Here is an 18,185-nt window from a genome sequence, read left to right on the forward strand (position 1 = left end):
GCTAAATGACACAACTCTCAGTGACATAATAGATGTTTTGCTCAATCCCAAATCCACTTTTTCCAGCAGTAGTCAGTGATGAGCGTACTTAAAACAACAAAAGTTCATAAAATGATTATCCTAGAGCTAGTAATAATTCCAGGAATAAGGAGTAAGAGTGGGTGATACAGGATTCAAAGTTCCCTGAGTCTGATGCAGGTAAGTGATATCATTCATCATTGGATTGTAGTTGGCATGCATATCTGGGATGGCATTGTTCATCATCACTGGAGTTGGAAGCTTGTACTGGTACTGCTGCATGTTATTTCTCATCATGAACGGTGAATAATAATGTTCATAAGCGGGGCGTGATTGCAAGTGTTGGAGTCCAGGGTATCCTCTATCTTCATAGCCAGCAAAATCACCTGCATACTTGCTAGAATCTGGAAAATCCGTGGGCCTCAGTTTTCCTACTAGGCTCTGTACATCAGGTACTACGTCTCCGTTCCAAGCAAGAGGTGCATTATTCCCCACTGCCAGTGCCCTATTGTTGTTCTCACCCATTAAAGTTTTGATTCCAGCATTCTCGTCTAAATACCTCTCAAGGGCCCAATCATCAATTCCCCTGTCATACACAGAGGCCAACTTGGGCTGGATATTGGAGGCACCAACACCATCTGGAAGGTACTGCAGGGAGTTCTCGTACTTATCACTGGGAGGCCAATTGGATAATTCTTGGAGACTTTGGAACTGCCTAGTCCTTGGCCTCCAAAGCTCAGCATGTTTTCCAGCTTTCATCAACTTCCTGATTAATGTTGCACAATCCACAGTTCCTGATACCTTGACCTTCTGCTCTTCACAATCTATGCTCACCACGTAAACTCCTGAATTTAAGACCCAAAACAACAATAAACAAGAAGTTGAAATACCCACAGAACTATTAGCACAAGCATTGTCACATAGGAGGAGTGTTAGTTGCATAGAACTCGAAACAGGGTAGGAAGAGATTCTGGAAAAATATAATATAAATTTTTGTGTAGTGTCGTACAGTTACAGGAATAGGAGACTTATATTCATGAAGAGCCAAAGAATTGGGAGCTAAAACTAACATCAGCGATGAAGAAACTGGTATCAGATCAGAAATACAGGGTCCTGTCAACCATATTTTGCAAATGACGAAGGTCTAAAACATTTTCCAACACTCAGTAACTAGATATAAACTCTGATTAGTACGGTTGATGCTCTAGCCTTGTGGTAAAACCTGGAATAAGTAAAAGGAGAAGGCAGGATCCAATCCATTCATATAGAAGAAAGCTTACAGACAAGAAAACAGCAATCTTTAAAAGAATAGTAGTCTAATGCAGTTCTGATTTTGGATAGAGGATTATGGACTACACATAACATAAGATTCCACTGATAGCACCAACTACTCGAAATAGCCATGGGTTGTAAAGTTCATCGTTACAGGAAACAGAGGAGAAAAAAAAGAACAGTTTCTTTTTTCACTTTTTTGTCTTTTTTAACAGGTGGTTGTTCTTCCTCCTGTTATTTTTTTACTTATTTATTTATTCTTACCCCAAATAAAAAAAAAAGGAACTGGAACAAGAAAACAGGCAATCTTCTACTGCTCCAATAATCTTTCCCATTTTTACGTTTCGGCATTTGAGCAGGTAGGTGTTCTTCTATTTTCTTTTATTTATTTATCAATTGTTACAAAGAAAATTTCAGTAGATGCATAGATGAAGAGGGAAATGTGTAATGCAGTTAATAACCTAGGAGTGGAAGTTGATACCTTCAATCCTCTTGAGAAGTTTCTTCACCTTCCGGGCGCAACCATCGCAGTGAATCTGAACTTTAAGAACATGCGTCTGCAAAACAACAAATATGAAAGAATTTACTTAGTAACCAAAAAGAAGACTGCAGACGATAAGTTCTAGTTAGCAAGAGAAATCCGAAGGGTAAAGAAAGCAATGATCAAGTGAAGAAGCCGTTTTGAAAGTATAGTCACCATTATTTTAACCAGCTGAAACTCCTCATTCCTAGACATATTGATCATTAGTGGTAGGTAGTTTGTTTGTCTTGATATGGAAAAAGAAGTTGGAAGTTATAAAGCCTGATGCTTCCTGCTTTTGGGATTCTTGCTTGAAAAGCTAGACCTCAGACTGTATGATACAAAGGGGATGTTTCTGGTTCTAGTTCCAGTTCCAGCCAGTATCTACCATGCAAAACCATCAAGTCATCATGTAGACTTTAAATACAACCACAGCTAGCTTCCTTTCTTTTCGAGTGCCAGTGTGTGTGTGTGTGTGTGAGAAAGAGAGAACCAAAGACGGGTTAAAAAGTTGTGATTTGACCAGCTGTAGCCTCTCTGCGTACGTACCTATCCTGTAGACAGTTCAGTGTCTAGCAGGCACAGGCGTATCTCATGTTTCAGTTCACCTCTGCTGCAATTTTGTTGAGGCAGCAGCACGGTGAGGACTGAGCCACTTGGTTCCATCTTTAGGGTATATTGGTTCTTCTCAGAAGTATCATCAGATCACAACAATATACAATTTCTATTCAGCCTAAATAAATACTAAATGTTCTTTACATTACCTTAGCTTTTAGGGTATAGGAGCAGAGGTAGAAAATCATCAAGAATTTTTGAACCTTGTTTGAATTGCAATTTTTCATTCAAAAACTTTTACGTTTTTGTGAATACACTTTTCAAACGTTTTTCTGTTTCACATATATCAAATAGTTATAGTTCATTTTACTATTAAAACTCCAAAAATTAGCAATTTAAATGGGTTATTGTCATGTCGACCATACAACATTTGTTAATGATTTACGTCAAAAAGGTTCTATGCTCAATAAAAAGAGGAGAAAAAGTGAAACGTTGATAAAATCATCTCTATGCAAGTAATGAACAAAGTAAATTATTTATTAGTAACAAAGTACAAGCTTACACTTGATTTCTTCCTTGGACCTGGCGCCACGCCATTGATGCGTTTCCCTGGTCCAGCATTTTTCTCCCCTGATAGTTTTATACGGTTATATAATCAATGCTCAAGTACCCACAGAAGAGAGAAAAAATTCAGTTTGGATAAAACCATTTTTATATGGGCCCCTAGGTTTGGACTTTTACTAGGATCGATGAAAAATCTAGCCTGTAAATCAGAGGAAAGTAGGCTTAACTTCTCTTTTGAGCCGTCATTCTAAGAATAGGAGCTGATGTGGATAGTTGAACGAGAAGCCCAAAAGGAAATTTTGGAAAACACACTACTTTTGGAATCATTCAGACCCAACCCAAAATTTCGTTTGACAAATGACACATCCAACCACTTTCTTTCATTTTATCGAAAACCAGTCAATGTGAGCCGAACTCATTATAGAGTAAAACTAACACTCGTAGATCATCAAGGATTAGGTTGATAGGTGAATCAGGATCGTTCATGTGGATATACAGAGCCAAAATGTACGTCTCACTAGTCCTGCAAGACTTGGAACATTACTAATTTTGTGTAGTTAGTCTCAAGTATTCAATTTAGGGATACAAATTAACCTTACAAACTTCATGGCATTGAAGCATTTATCTCCTTTGAAACTCACATCCCTTGGGGTTCGTTTGGGAATGGATGATTTGGAGAGAAAAGAAAGGAAAAGAAGAGAAAGTGAACATTTCCTTCGTTTGTTAGTTTTAATTAGGAAAGAAAAGAAGAGAGATGGAAGGATTTAAGAGGATAAATAGTAAGTAAAATTTTTCCTCCCAAATTGGAGACAAAGTTGGAGGAAACTTATGGAAGTTTTTTAAAATACCTATTTTATCCTTAAAAATGTTTTGAACAAATATTTAATGACTTTTATATCCAAAATCATTTCACTAATTCTCAAAACTTCCAAACAACATAACAATCCCTTCTCTTCTCTTATAACTTAAGTTTTCCCTTCTTCTCTTTTCTATCCTAAATTACAAGGATAAGGAAAAGAAAATGGCGGACCCTCTTCTCCCTTCAAACATGTACTCTTGGGAAGTTCACATGATTTGAGAACTTGCGTAGCAATTTTTTTTTTTTTTTTTTTTGTATACATTGTCTGATATTGAAAAAAGAGAACAACGAAGAAGACGAACTAAAAAAAAAAAAAAGCAAAAAAAAAGATGATGAACTCTTGTTTTATGACATTAAAGTGTAGTTCATTCTTGATGATAGGCTTAACTTCACGCTAACAGCAGAATAGGATTAACCCTCTTTTCCCCCGTCCACTTCCCCACTTCTACAGTAGTAACTCATAGCATATAAATGTTTCTTCTACCAACTTCCCCATTTCTCACGTATTGGTGTGTGCGTGGTACATTATCATTGAGCAAGTTTTTTCCTGTTGGAAAGGTGTAGATGCTTTCCTCTTTAATTTGATGCCCAGCACTGTTTGGATAAAAATAAAAATGTTTAGGCTGCAAAAATATCTGCCTTGACATCCATCCGTTGGCAAACTTGGCCTAATTGTAGGACACAAATACTTTGTCAGTAAGCATATTATCAAGAAGCATTAAAGAAAACGCATTGTTAATATGTGCATTTGACTTTAAGCGGCGCAAATGATGTAAAATAGAGAGAGATACACACACAAAATCTTCTGAAGACGTCTCCAAATCCCCTATCTATGCATGTTTGAGACGGATCCCAGATTGATCGTTCATTTCTTGTCTCTTTTTGAGGTGACCTCTGACCATTACTGTTGCTCGTGGAAGGCATTTTCACAGTGATAAATTATTGCAGGTATTAACATCAAATTATACAAATCAGACTAGGGCAAGTCGGTTATCAAGTTGATTAACTTTTTTGCTTTTTTGGAAGCTGCAGGTCCAAAAAGTGGTCATGAAAAATGGCCACTTTGATTTAATTAAGCTGGTAGTGCAAAAGTAAAACAAGAGGATGCCGCGGTGCTTTAGATTTATGGATTGTTGGTTACGAAAGTGGAGACCCTATTAGACGTTTGCTAATACCATTAATTAGTAATTTGGACAAAGGCAGTCAGGTTGATAAACATCACCAATTTATGGGTAGTTTGAAGTCAAGAAATATCAAATATTTAGGACTTGTTTCATATTCCAATTTAACACTTAAATTTAATGAATTTATAAAGTTCAGATTTTAGATTTCAAATTTCAGTTTCATCAAATCAATCGCATCCCTAATCATATCTGTCAAGGTAGTAGCAGGTCTATTTTGAAGTTTGAGCTGTAAAGAAAAATATTTCTTTGTTGGGGCCGAACTCAAACAACAAGAAAGAGAGATGTCTTTCAAATAAGTGAAAGGTGAAACCAAAAACTTACCAAAGATTTGAGATAAGATTTTGGGGCGTAATCAGTTTGCATATCTATATCACCAACACAGTTCAATCTTCGTAGTACGTCATTCCATCCACATTAAAGCCAGAGATTAGGGAAACAGGCTCTCAATATTTTAGGTTGAAAAGGAAGGATGCCAAACAGAGGAAGCAGGTATGACTTTACCTTTTTTTTTTTTTTGGCCATCACTGTGGGTATCCGGGTCTACACCCGACTAATTCCACAGCGCTCCAGTAGAGCGGGTCCGACCGATGCTAAAGAAGATAACAACTGGATTGCTGCCCGGAATCGAACCCAGGTGAAACTCACCTAAGAATGCTACTTTCACCAGCAGACCAATCCAGCGCGGGCAGGTATGACTTTACCAAGAACCCCAAATTATTACTTATTAGTAGTAGTACGCCATTAGGGAATCTAGCTAGTGATGAGTACCAAGTTGAAAACTCAGTCACCCCTCTGATTGGAAATCTGTCCAAATTGTAAAATTCCTCCGACAGGCCTTGACCAATATGGGTCGTCAAAATTCCATTTTGGAGAATTTTTTTCTTAATAGCCTTTAAAGTTTAAAAAGGAGGTTTCGTTAGATAAACCTTGGATTTTGCTAGAAGCTAATGCCTTTCTTCACCAAGGCTTTGAATGAGGTTGCGTTTCAAGCTTGTTTTTGTATGGTTTGTTTCAGATACTGATGCCTGTGCCTTTTTTGTAATAAATTGATTAATTCGAGCTGTATACTACATTCTTCTCTGATTCTGATGCCTTAATCGTTCTACATCATCCTGTTACTAGGGAAAACGACTATGGTATAATGCGGTCTTAGTTTTGGCCAAAATTCATTGATAGCTGAAGCAACACGAGGAACCTCGACATTCCCTGACATGAAAAGGTAATAATTAGATTACAGTTTTGTGCCGTAACGTTAATTGCAACCACCTTTTGTTGCCCTCCTTTTTTTTTTTTTTTTAATTTATTTATTCGATAGAACTTTATGTTACCCTGTGGCTGATGTGATGCTTAAGGAGCACATCGGGCTAGCTGAGGGCAAGCGGGCTGGTCAAACATTCGCTCCTCCACATTTCACTCTACATTCGGAAGTCGGAACTTTCTTTAACCAGGGAAAATTGCATCTTGAACTATTTTTCCAGCGCAAATGCGGAACGCCAAAAGTTGGGCTGAACTCGATTCGTTTACGGCTCTATTTGGAGAAAGTAACTTTAGGTCTTGGTTATATGTTTCGGTGACAACTTAATGAAAATTGATGGAAAACAAATTTCGAGATCCAATTCCATGCATTATTTTTTCTCCATTTTTATCTGAAGTATGCCACTAACTTGCTCAATAAATCACTCTATTTTCTTGTCATCTCAATCATTGGGATAACATACAATCGCATCTCTCATTCCTTTTTCGTAACTTGGACCCGATTCTTGAAATCCTCGAGTGATATGCCCAAAAAACTGGCAAACCAAACTATGAAACAATTTGGAATGGTGTTCACCAAGTGAGATTTATTTAGACACCCTGGTAATGTTCATTAGCGAGTACCAATTTTTGAGTAGCTCAAAATGGGAGCGGTCTGAAAAAGGATCTTAGAGTTGCGAGAAGCATGAAACCTGTTCTTAATGGAGGCAAAGCCATGTTAGACGTCGCACCAATCTTTCTTTACGCAATCGTTCGTTAATCACTCCTTTTAAGCAAGAAATCATGGATCCCGTTTAGTTTTGTTTTTTGGAGGGGTTGAGGGCGGCGAGAATCTTATTCCTCCACTTTAAAGCCAGCTACCCATCTAAAGCAATGTCTTGGATTCACTCTTTCCTTTGCTCCAAGTATAAATTTCTTTTTGATTTGACATTCTCCACGTTTCGCCACTGCTTTTATTTGCCACAAGAATTTATTTGCGCTTTTAACATCACAATTAGCGTTGATTTGCCACAAACATATTCCACTTAGAAAAAGTTCAATTGCGCCGCGCCCTTTCCTAAAATTAGATACTCGTGTGGTTCAACACATGATAGATAAAGGACTCCATCGACATTGGATTCGTGTAAAGAGTTTATTATACGATTAAGGAGAGAGACCCTCGTACAGAAGGCCACCATGCAGAGTTATCTCTTTTTCAAATTTTGTTTTAAGGAGAGGGTGTCAAGTTTGTATAAATACAATTATCATACTGGTTCTTGACAGTGTAATTAAATGAGCAGGTTTAACCTACAAAATAGATTTTGACTTATGGTCATCATATCATCTGTTGAAATTATATGGCGAACGGAGAACCAAGCTAAAAATATATGATGATTGATCCACGATGAATTATTTGGGGAGTTGAAATTATGTGGAAGTAGCTAATACTGCATGCTTTGTGTCACAGATTTGTGACACAAAGTGCATATATTTGATCAGGTACTGTAATATGCAAAGGCTCTTCGTTGGGGGGAAAAAAAAAACGACTGAGAAACAGTTCAAAATGAAGGGAAGAAAACTGAAGTCTACGGGGGGCGCTTTATGCTAGCAACTGTTGATAATAATCACATAATGGAGCAGGCATTGGGGTTGTCATCACTGAAAAGGTAGGTGATTCTCTCTTCAGTTGCGTTTGGGGGAGGAGCAGCTTGTACCACATTCCTCACAAATCCCGCAGGTGCTCTCTTGTCGTAGGCTCCAGTTACATATGGGTAAAACACCAGGTTATGAGGGACATATGGCCAGAACTCTGCTCTTTTTCCAGTGTCTTTTATTCTCTTTAATACTTTATTTGGATCAACGTAGCCACTCACCTTTACTCGGCTTTGCTTTCGATCTACTTCCAGTGTTTTCAGACCTAAAAAATCATCTGAAATTAGTTGGTATATATATCAAACAAGTACAAGCTTACGAAGTAAAGTATGTTTTCGGCTTGACGAAAAAAATATACAAACATGTTTTCGGTTGAAAAGCTTTTTAGGAGTATGTGTTATGTAACAAGAAAATTATAATCTTTAGTGGAGGTGTAATTAATGAAAACATTGATCAACTTGCTAAAAAGGTCAGTCTATATATTGGTCCACATTTTCATATTAAAAAAAAAGGGTTCTCCTCCACCATTAATACGGGATGCACTAGATCCACTTTATGGTATAAAGGGCAGATGAAAGGCATAAATAAGTGGCAATGGATTGAGCATAAAAAAGTGGTTGGATTGCATTCTATCCATACATAGTTATCCAGATCGATCTTCGCCCTCATCTTCTTCTTATGAAAAGAGCCCAGCATATTTGAGCATTTTCTAATAACGAAAGGTTTTTGCAGGGTTTTTACTTGATACACTCAATCTGACTGGCTTGCAAGAAAACATGCGAAACGCATCCTGATGAAAGTTTCGATCGCCTTGTATTACACTCGAAAGAGTGATCCAAGAGATCCGTCAATACTTTATAGGAAATCAAATAGGACTAGCAGTCATTCCACAAAAAGGAAACAGAGAAAATAGATGTTGGTTGCATGTGTGAATCTGAAACTGACAATGTACCAAAAAAGTTGAAAAGAAAATCAACCAGAAAAAGTAAAAAGGAAGAAAAAGAATAAAGCACCCCAGCAAACTAATGACATCTCTTAAATGACAAGAAGTATACACTATTCATTGATCTTCAAATGCATTAATTGAAGATAAGAGAGAGGAAGTTTTCGTATTGGTTTCTTCTGACTGAGGTTTTGACTTACATCAATGCGATGCATCATAGTAACTCAGAAGCAGCAGAAGCTAAACATGTTTTCCTTGGACACACAGAAATAAATTTTTTTTTTAAAAAAAAGAGTGCAATGCAAGTAGTTTTACCTTTCATGTCTTTTACAGCATTCTTCACCCTTCTTTCGCATCCATCACAGTCCATCTTAACCTTAATCTCAACGGTCTGGTTAAGTAAAAATGACAAAAGCAAACATCCCTCATCATTCAGTCCATTAAGTGAAACAGAAGAGCACCAAAACAACAGACGTAAATCTTAAAACCCTGAGAAGCGATTAAGAAGTTAACTATGCGCTCGACGCGCAGGTGCTCCCTAGAAAATTAAGCAGTTACCTGCATTGGTTTCCTCTTGCTTCTTCTTGTGCTGGTGACAGTACAAAAGTTTGAGAGGTAGTCGAGAGCCCCCATTTAATTGTTCTCCTCTGGATATGGAAGAAAGCAAAGCTACCACAGAGAGAATCGAGAAGAAATGGTCAGATATATGAGTGGGCTGGTCTGCGAGTCTTTGGTACCTATTTGCAAGAGGTGGTATTTATACAAGAAGCTCCTAGCTAAGAGCTTTTGGGCTTTAGGCGAAAGGAAATGATATATTCTTTTCAAACTCTCAACTCTGACACTTTCGGGTGCGGAGAGCCTTTTTGAAACTTTTATTTACCTAATTTTGTATTTATTTATTTTTGCAAATTTGCCACTAGAGATGTAAAATTACTTCTTAACTATGTAGTATTATGTACTTCTTCTATTTTTTGCGAACGCTCGAGAACAAGCAGATACATCTAATGCCTCTTGAGATCATGAAGAATATATCTTAGGCGAGAAATTCATGTGAAAAATTACTTAGACTGCACCTCAGGCCTGAAAATCTTCCACCGATTAAGGCCTTGGAATTTGTTTATGAGAGAGCAGACGAAGGAGGAGTACGGTTTATTTGAGTCCCACAAAAAAAAAAACAGATAGAGTGTTAAGTAGCAGTAGAGTATATTTTAGAAAAAGCAAATGGCAACAAGTGCCCGGGAATGATGAGTGGGCAAGAATGCTTTTGGGTTTTGCTCATTTGTTTATGTTGATGTGTTAGCGAGAAAATGGGGTGTAAAGTGCGTTTGTGTTTGCTTTCATTTTCGTTCTATGGGTGTGAGTGACTTTGCTTTTTCCCACTATTTATTTATATGAGTGAAGAAAGACCACCCGATGATTGCTTAGTCCCAAGATTTTTGTTTGTGAGCAATATTAACGATCATTTCAGTTTCACCTTCCTAATGTTAGAGACTGTGTGAATCACCTCTCTTCTCTTTCGAATTTGCGGCTTAATGGAGTTACAAAAAGATGTGTGTTATCACTCACAGATGACTTCATTGCCTAATCAGATGAAGCCTTCTTCAATTGATATAAGCAGCAGCACTCTTCCAATCAGAAGTGAGCGGAATGTGAAATTCCCCACTAACTAACTGCAAGAAAAATTTCAGCTTTCCGATCATCTCATCATTACAAAGTACGGAATTGAAGGGCGGGCGTTTTTACGTTTAGGATACAAAATTATCAGTAACAAATTAAGGGTAAAGCGTAGCTAGCCTAATGCTAAAAAATTATCGTTTGTTTAAAGTACACCCAAGGACAACTTTTACCAGCCGTCCGTTCAGCCACAATCATGGTGATGCGGGCGGGGGCCATTGCAAGAAAAAGAACGATCATTTGTGTCCGATCAGCTAGCCTTCATCAATCCCATCAAGATCAATAGTTTTTTATGGTGTGCTTGCACCCCAAACCAAAACAACACCCTTTTGTAGGTTGTACAGGGCCAACCCCGCAATAGGCACTGCTGGGGAAGGCACAGCACAACTCATCAATTCGGAAGAAGTGCTTGTTTCCTCCTCTTCTCACCTTGTTTACATGCAAAATTAAAGGATTCGAGGGACCAGACAGAACGAGAGAGGAAGCAGAATGCGACATAAACAACAAAATTCAAATGACATTATTCTTACTCCCCTTTTAGGACAAAGAGGAGCCTAAAGGGGTTCTTCTGAGTACCCCATGAGATGAGAGTCAGTCCTCGAAGAAATTCCATTTTATGATTTTATCTCAAGGATAAACTACAAGTAGAGCCCTACTCGGGGACTTTTAGATCCATTTTTCGTAGCCCAGAAGAACAACCAATCTGAAAGGTGAATGTTAAGAAATGGGAAGAAAACGAACTCTTCTTCAATCTTTCCCTCCATTGGTGCAGCAGGTCCAGTCCTTCATATCACAATACGGTAATCTTTTTTAGAAGGGGCTGTACCTGACCAATGCACAAAACCAAAACATATTGATGCTCTGTTCTCGGTGCAAAACAATAATACAAGAATATGATCCCTTTGGTACAAGAACACCAGAATCCTCCGTTCCACATGTATTAAGAAAAATTAAAGACATTAAAACTAACCATATTTTCATTTTTGAGAGGAAGGATGATAGAACTCAATGTGTTTCCTTGTCTACTTCACAACTTACATGGACTGCTGCTCAGCAACTGTAGTCATATCCGCTTCAATTTCTGACCTCTCAATCCATTCCAAAATGCTGACGCATTTACCACCTTTGTACCTGGAAGTTGCACTTCTAGCACCTGCAATGATACAAGATGCTAATCACTGTGATGGCTGCAAGAAGTAGACCAAATTAACGACAATTCCCACCTCCAGTGCCGTCTGTCTGCCACATGGGAATATCAGTGAACCTTTGTTGAAAACCACATCATCAGCATCCCCACTCTGAGCTTTGGCACCATTATAAACTCTTGTTGTGATAATCTTAAGCTCGGTAGTATTAGACTGACCGTTTTGGGGATCCACAATCATGACTTTAGCTCTGGTACCAGGCCAACCTGCAAATGCACGAACCTAGAAGACTATGTGTCATGATTATACAGTAGGTGCAACATGAGGATCAAACCAATACCTTGTTATGAAGGGTTATAGCTTCTTGATCAAAGGATAGCCATGACTCCTTGGGTGTTATCTGTATCGAGCAATCAAAGTAACCCAATATTCATATGTAGGTAAGATGTGTCCCAAGAATCGACCAGAAGAAAAACAAGTATATAATCTCAAATGCAAATTTAATCAACAGGCTACTCATACAAAAATTTAAGCAGCGTAATCCTCATTAACAAATGAAGGGGATAAAAATTGCAGGATATGACCTGCACCATTTTTAGACAAGATCATAAGAAAATTTTGTTGCGAGTTTTGGATCAAATTCAATCCAAAAATCTAATAATCAAGTAGCAGCATCAAATTGGACTTTATTGAAATTCATTTTGTTCATCAGTTGGCAAAGAGAGAAATCAGGTCAGTTACTCCAAGATGAGAGAGAATAGATGAATATCAAGATCGATGTCTCTAAAGAAATCAATTCAACAACTACTTTCCTTGACTTCTTTGAATGGCTGCAAGTATCAGACGCACATCTTACAGGTATCAACTCCAAAAAAATTTGTAAATAATCTGATATTCTTGTGATTATTCCTCAGTTACTTCATACTTATTTCAACTAAGGGATGTTAAACAAACTTCACCTTTGGAGCCAGAGTTGCTTTAGATTCATCCTGCTCTTCTGCTTTTCTTTTAGCTGATCCATCAAAAATAGAGGGAAGCTCACGGAGCAGAAGTTCAGATCCTGAATGTTCCAAGAACTAATGAGTCACCAATACCTTTTACAGTAGGCTAGAAAAATAAAAGCCCCATTTCTCTAAAAGAACAAAAGCCAATTTCTCTAAGCATTCCACTCACTGCTAAACTAACAGAGTCCAGATTGCACTAAAGTCCTGAGAAATATTAATTGATATGCCAAAGATCTCAAAGTGGCATAAATCTATTAAGTATTATATCAGATGAATACTTAAAATATTAATGCAAAGCAGTAGTAGGAGAAGGAATGCACAACACCTACCTTGTGCAAATAATAACTCAAGTAGCTCTGGTGCCTGCAAACGAATCAGTACAAAGTTAGCTGACTTTAAGAAAGCAGTATATGCTAGCCTTATAGAATTACTTCAATTCAGATATAACATACACTCAAGATCTTTTTCAGTCGTGGACGACACATTAATGATTTTCAGTGGTTTGGGAAAGAATATAGATTCATAAGACACTAGAATGAGGAGCTTATATGACATAAATCGAAGGAAGAAGAAAGACTTCAGTACCTTTATTTGATCATCTACATCTATTCTTTGACAAGAAATAACAGGTCCAGCATCCAGTTGACGTACAGTAAATGCTAGTGACACTCCTGTTTCCTTTACGCCATCCTGTTACAAAATTCATTTCATGATTAATAAATGTCTAAATATTAAACAAGTCAGAGTCAAAGTCTAAGTCTAAGAAACTTAACCTCCAATGCTCGCTGAACAGGGGCTGCACCACGGTAGAGAGGCAGCAAGCTTGGGTGAATGTTTACGGTCCCTACAAGAATGCATTTGAATAAGAAAAAGCTTAAATCAAATTCCCCAATTTACAGATTTGATGCAATAAATGAACTGGAAAAATTTTTTGTGCCAAACTATCGTGGGACAGCACTAAAACATTTCTCCTTGCTTCTGGACTATCACTGTAATAACTTACAAATAGTGAACATGTTTCTTCATTTTACTAGTTAAACCTCTGACCATTTCAGTCTATTTTCTCTGCTTCTATTATATGTAGTTGCAACTTTTTACCATTTCACAATCTCATGATTTATTACTCCACCATTTGTTGTTTTGCCCTAAATCTAGCTTGACATACTCTCTTCTCTACTTGTCTTCTTTTCCTTTATACTCTTTTCTTGTTATCATTCAACAATCAGACATTCATCTTATCAAAATTTTGATTTCAACCATGCTCACATACCCATCATCTGTTCGACTTATTCTCCAGGTTCTTATTTTTGTCAGATGTAAATACCAGAAAGGGGACTTTTCTGAAAGTTGTGATAGACAGTTAAATGACAAAATAAGTATTAATTTCTCTTATTTTTGACATCAACATTCCACCAAAGGTCAAAGTACACATCTTTTGCCACTTTCAAGGAATTATTGGTATACATCTCTCCATGGCGTTCACAATTTAGATGTTTAAACTTCTAAAAAACCTGAGATAACAACTTATGCAAACAGGATTTCTGACAGAAAAATCATGATTACTAACCCAGTGATGGAATCTTCAGAACCTTGCTTGGTAAAATATTCCCATATGCAGCAGTAACACAAAGTTCAGGCTCCAGAGACTTGAAATTCTCAAGAAATGATTCCTAAACAAAATAAAGTTGATGGTAAGTTCTCTTATCAAGGAGGGCATTCCTTCAGAAGTGTTAAGCTCAACAGCATCAATAGCAAAGGGAAATCGGGAAATCAACTGAAGGTCTTCATGGCAATGCAACATAGATGTTGAATATGCCAAATATATTCATCAAAAAGTATGCATCTTTTTATCATCTACAGTTGTATAACATCACAGCTCCTCAATTGTTTTTCTAACCAGCCAGAATTGCTAATACCACTGTCCAAGCTACAAAATTTTCTAACTTTCTACATGAAAATCTCCCAGTAACAAGTAGGTGCTTCTTGTACAAGTCATGGATCGCATTAAAGTACAAAAGCATCAAGCATTCGCCAATTGGTTGGTAGGCTATCTACATGAAACAGTACAAGCCCTGGTGCACCTGGTAACAGGCCCTGTCCATGGAAACGAGTGACCACCCCTAATAAACCTTTTTAGCCACCAAAAAAAAAAGGATCTGACTGACAAAGTTCATTGTTAAATATTAACCTGAGGATGTCTGTTACTGCAAAAAGTTTTCTATTCCCTTTCATTCACTCATTCGTAAATGGGCATTCCCCTCTGGGCATGGTTTGAAAGAGCAGAATGCCATTCTAAATTTTTGTATGCTAGTGAATCTAGGATGGAGTACAAGCAGCAATCACCAAGAAATGGCGATCTATGTATAATATATTAGTTGTCAGTGTCGGGCAGCTTGATCCATCAGTGCTTTTAATCGGCTTCCCAGAGCAAAAAATCTCAAATGTGACAGTATACTATCTCCTAATACTTTGGCAGTGGCTTAAAAATTATGCTGCGAAGTGACCATTCACACCCTCAATACAGAATCGTCAGGAAAAAAAAAGGCTGCAACCTGGATGGTTATCATTTGCCCCCAATTTACCTATGTGCGCAAAAAAGTACAAATGTGATGCACTTGTTGCAAACTGCTATAAGATAATTAAATTTCTGCATAACTGCATTAAGATGTTACCTCACCAGCTTTTACAGGTGTGAATATCAAATCAGAGGGGAAGCCTTTGTCAAGAGCACGCTGTGCTACAGGAGAAGGCGTGATCTTTCTTCCTCTATCTCTCCCAGAGGGTGGCTGAGTAACAATTGCAGCAACCTAGAGCATTGCAAATACCAAAAAAGAAAAAAAAGTGAAAGAATCAATATTGATTAGCGAATTCCAATTGCCATGAATGCCTCAAAGCCTATCAGACCATCATTAAAAATATATACACAATGCTAACAAGAGCAAGGAAATATAGAAAAACTAGGATGAGAAGTACGAATCCTAAGGCCAGATACAGCAGTAAATTTCCCATTGATTATAATTATGAACGACCCAGCAAACCATATTTCCACTTGACAAACTGGGAAATTAAATATGAACTTCTACAAGCAGAAGCTAAAATAATCAGTAAAAGAACTTCAACAAAAGCAACATCAACAAAGAAGACGAAGCTTGCTATATCATCTGCTGCATTGTGCAAATTGTAATTTTTCCAACTCTATCGCTTCAAATACTCTACTGTGAAACAACAACCAAACACTGTAAAAGAATGATTCATGATTAAGGGTCATGGAATATAGCTGATGCTACAAACCATTAAAATTCATGACTGGTGAAAAAATGTCTACAAGTCGTACCTTTACTGTAAATGTTCAGCAGGTCACATAAATTTCAAGGAAAACAAGATTACAACAAAAAATTCTGTATGTTTTTTGAGCAGAATTTACTGTACAAAATGACTTAAGCACAAGCATTACACTACAGAATAATGATAGATAAAGCAGTAATACCTCAAATAGGGAATCAGGAGCAGAAGAAGCAGAGAATAAAGCATCAAGAACCGAAGCAGATACCTAGAGAACAAATAACTAATTTACAAAACGTAGGCATTGTAAGTTGTATTAACTATAAAAGCAGGCAGCGAAGAGAAGAGAGAAGGGTATTGAACCTGAGGGGAGCCCAAGAAGACCAGACGCCTTTTCTTGTTAAGGGAAGACAAAGGAGCAGATGCAAAAGAAGAAGAAGCACTAGTGCTGAAGCAGCAAAAGCGTCGAAGCATCATCGCAGAGGAGGACCATATCAATACCATCATCTTCTTCTTTTCCTCCTCTTTCTTGCTCTTCCAGGTTCCGACTGCCGCTGCTTGATGTTTCTCAGAACTGGGCAATTGGACTAAGTTCCTGGTGGGATTTTACGGACCATATTGCAAATGAGACTCATTGGGCTTTCCACGATTAAGCTACAAAGAATACAACCAACAGTCCTGCACCCAATATCGCAAACCGGTAACCGATGTTTCGGGGACGCAAGTAAAGTGAACCCGCCCTGGTCCCTCCCGTAACCTTTTTTTTTTTTTTTCTTGGCAGTCTTTTTTAGTTTGTAAATTAGTTTTTTTTTGTTTTTTTTTTCAATACAAGGTGTATCCCAACTTTACCGACTAATCACCCTGCACCTGAACTACCCGCCCCAGTTTGTAAATTAGTACTCCGGCCGAACAATTTCACAACTGAAATTGTGACTTCGCAGGTCATGCACATGGTTCAATTGAATCGGCGGTTTGTCACCTCAAACCATATGGAGCGTGTTGTTTTGCTTTATACAAGAGCTCATAATATTATCTACTGCTAACAAAAAAAACTTATAAATCTACCATAAAAACTAGGGATAATTTAAGAAACCTCCCCTTAGATTTTTAATAATTTCACTAGCCTCCCCTATATTTTACAAAATCGATGTTAAAGTTTTGATAATAAAATTGGTCCAATTAAAAAAAGTAACATTAAAAAGTACTTTAAGTAGAGAGATGAAACTTTTATTCCATTAATACCCCTCATGCATGTATATATGTTGTATCAGTAAAAAAAATGAAAAATAATTAAAAGTTATAAACAATTAATAAACACATTTTACTACTCAAAAAGTTCACATTCAATAAATTAGATAACACAAATAAGCAACAAAACTACATTAATGATAATAGGATTTAGTAAAACAGACTAGTCATCTTTTTTGACATAATGTTTACTGCAATTCTTGTGATTTTGAAAAGAAAAAATTTTAAAATTTATATTTCTTTTCCCTCCTTTCTCCTTTACTAATATCTAATGATTAAACAATTAGAGCACTAATTAACAATTAGTAACTAATTAACGAAAATAACTGTTAAAATTTTTTTTATCGAAAATGACTTGTAATTACAAAATACATCAATTGATAAATCTAATGACGCTATTTTTGATTGATAAAATTTGACAATGATCAAAGATTAGTTATACACAATGTGAGAAGAAGGGTTTTGGTAGAAAAAAATATAGGTCAAAAGAAGGTTGTTCATGAGGATATTTTCTTTGAAACTCTCAAAGTTATGATAGTTGTAAAGTAATTTCATGGAAGTAATGGAAAAAAGAGGGAAAAATACAAAATTTAAAAATTTTACTGTTTAAAATCACAAGAATCATAACAAAATCATATTAAAAAAGATGATTAGTCTGTTTTGCTAAATATTGTGATCGTTAGTGTAGTTTCATTGTTTATTTGTGTTATCTAATTTATTAAATTTGAACTTTTTAATTGGTAAAATGTGTATATTAATTATTTCTAACTGTTAATTATTTTTATTCTTTTACTGGAATAAAAGTTTCATCTCTATTTTTAAAGTGCTTTTTGGACTAATTTTGTTTTTAAAAGTTTAAAACCTTAACCTCAAGGGAGGTTTTATAATTTTGCAAACTTCATGAGAGACTGGTAAAATTGTTAGAAATCTCAAGGGAGGTTTATCCCTAAAAACTAACCTCGTTTGTTCCTATACCCTGATTCTATACACGGCCCATATCGTGTGAGGATACAAATTTACAAATTGCAAAG

General features: G+C 36.8%; 3 protein-coding genes across 5 annotated transcripts; all 3 read right to left on the reverse strand.

The window, feature by feature from the left end:
* Positions 1–6: 6 nt before the first annotated feature.
* On the reverse strand, positions 7–3,011 carry LOC140010452 (uncharacterized). The gene is made up of 3 exons (XM_072057511.1): positions 2,928–3,011; positions 1,772–1,847; positions 7–863 (listed from the first exon to the last, which is right to left on the reverse strand). Exon 3 carries the CDS (start codon positions 775–777, stop codon positions 127–129), a length of 651 nt encoding a protein of 216 aa, XP_071913612.1. The 5' UTR covers positions 778–863; positions 1,772–1,847; positions 2,928–3,011; the 3' UTR covers positions 7–126.
* Positions 3,012–7,584: 4,573 nt separating this feature from the next.
* On the reverse strand, positions 7,585–9,571 carry LOC113698683 (heavy metal-associated isoprenylated plant protein 21-like). The gene is made up of 3 exons (XM_027218579.2): positions 9,360–9,571; positions 9,117–9,192; positions 7,585–8,123 (listed from the first exon to the last, which is right to left on the reverse strand). Exons 1-3 carry the CDS (start codon positions 9,432–9,434, stop codon positions 7,831–7,833), a joined length of 444 nt encoding a protein of 147 aa, XP_027074380.1. The 5' UTR covers positions 9,435–9,571; the 3' UTR covers positions 7,585–7,830.
* Positions 9,572–10,950: 1,379 nt separating this feature from the next.
* On the reverse strand, positions 10,951–16,637 carry LOC113697941 (uncharacterized). Of its 3 annotated transcripts, none has more exons than XR_003450054.2 (12): positions 16,270–16,636; positions 16,112–16,174; positions 15,297–15,431; positions 14,192–14,294; positions 13,398–13,468; positions 13,210–13,314; positions 12,954–12,987; positions 12,580–12,680; positions 11,961–12,020; positions 11,699–11,902; positions 11,446–11,628; positions 10,951–11,301 (listed from the first exon to the last, which is right to left on the reverse strand). XR_003450054.2 is itself a non-coding variant. In XM_027217566.2 (12 exons), the coding sequence occupies exons 1-11, from the start codon at positions 16,411–16,413 to the stop codon at positions 11,539–11,541; spliced, it is 1,110 nt and encodes a 369-aa protein (XP_027073367.1). In that variant the 5' UTR covers positions 16,414–16,636; the 3' UTR covers positions 10,951–11,301; positions 11,514–11,538. The 3 variants fall into 3 exon arrangements, 1 of the variants encoding a protein (XP_027073367.1); XM_027217566.2 differs by having other exon boundaries at positions 11,514–11,628; XR_011817703.1 differs by lacking the exon at positions 16,112–16,174 and having other exon boundaries at positions 16,270–16,637.
* Positions 16,638–18,185: the final 1,548 nt, after the last annotated feature.

This window comes from Coffea arabica, chromosome 7c (genome assembly GCF_036785885.1).
Source record: "Coffea arabica cultivar ET-39 chromosome 7c, Coffea Arabica ET-39 HiFi, whole genome shotgun sequence".
In the NCBI taxonomy this organism is placed as follows: Eukaryota; Viridiplantae; Streptophyta; class Magnoliopsida; order Gentianales; family Rubiaceae; genus Coffea; species Coffea arabica.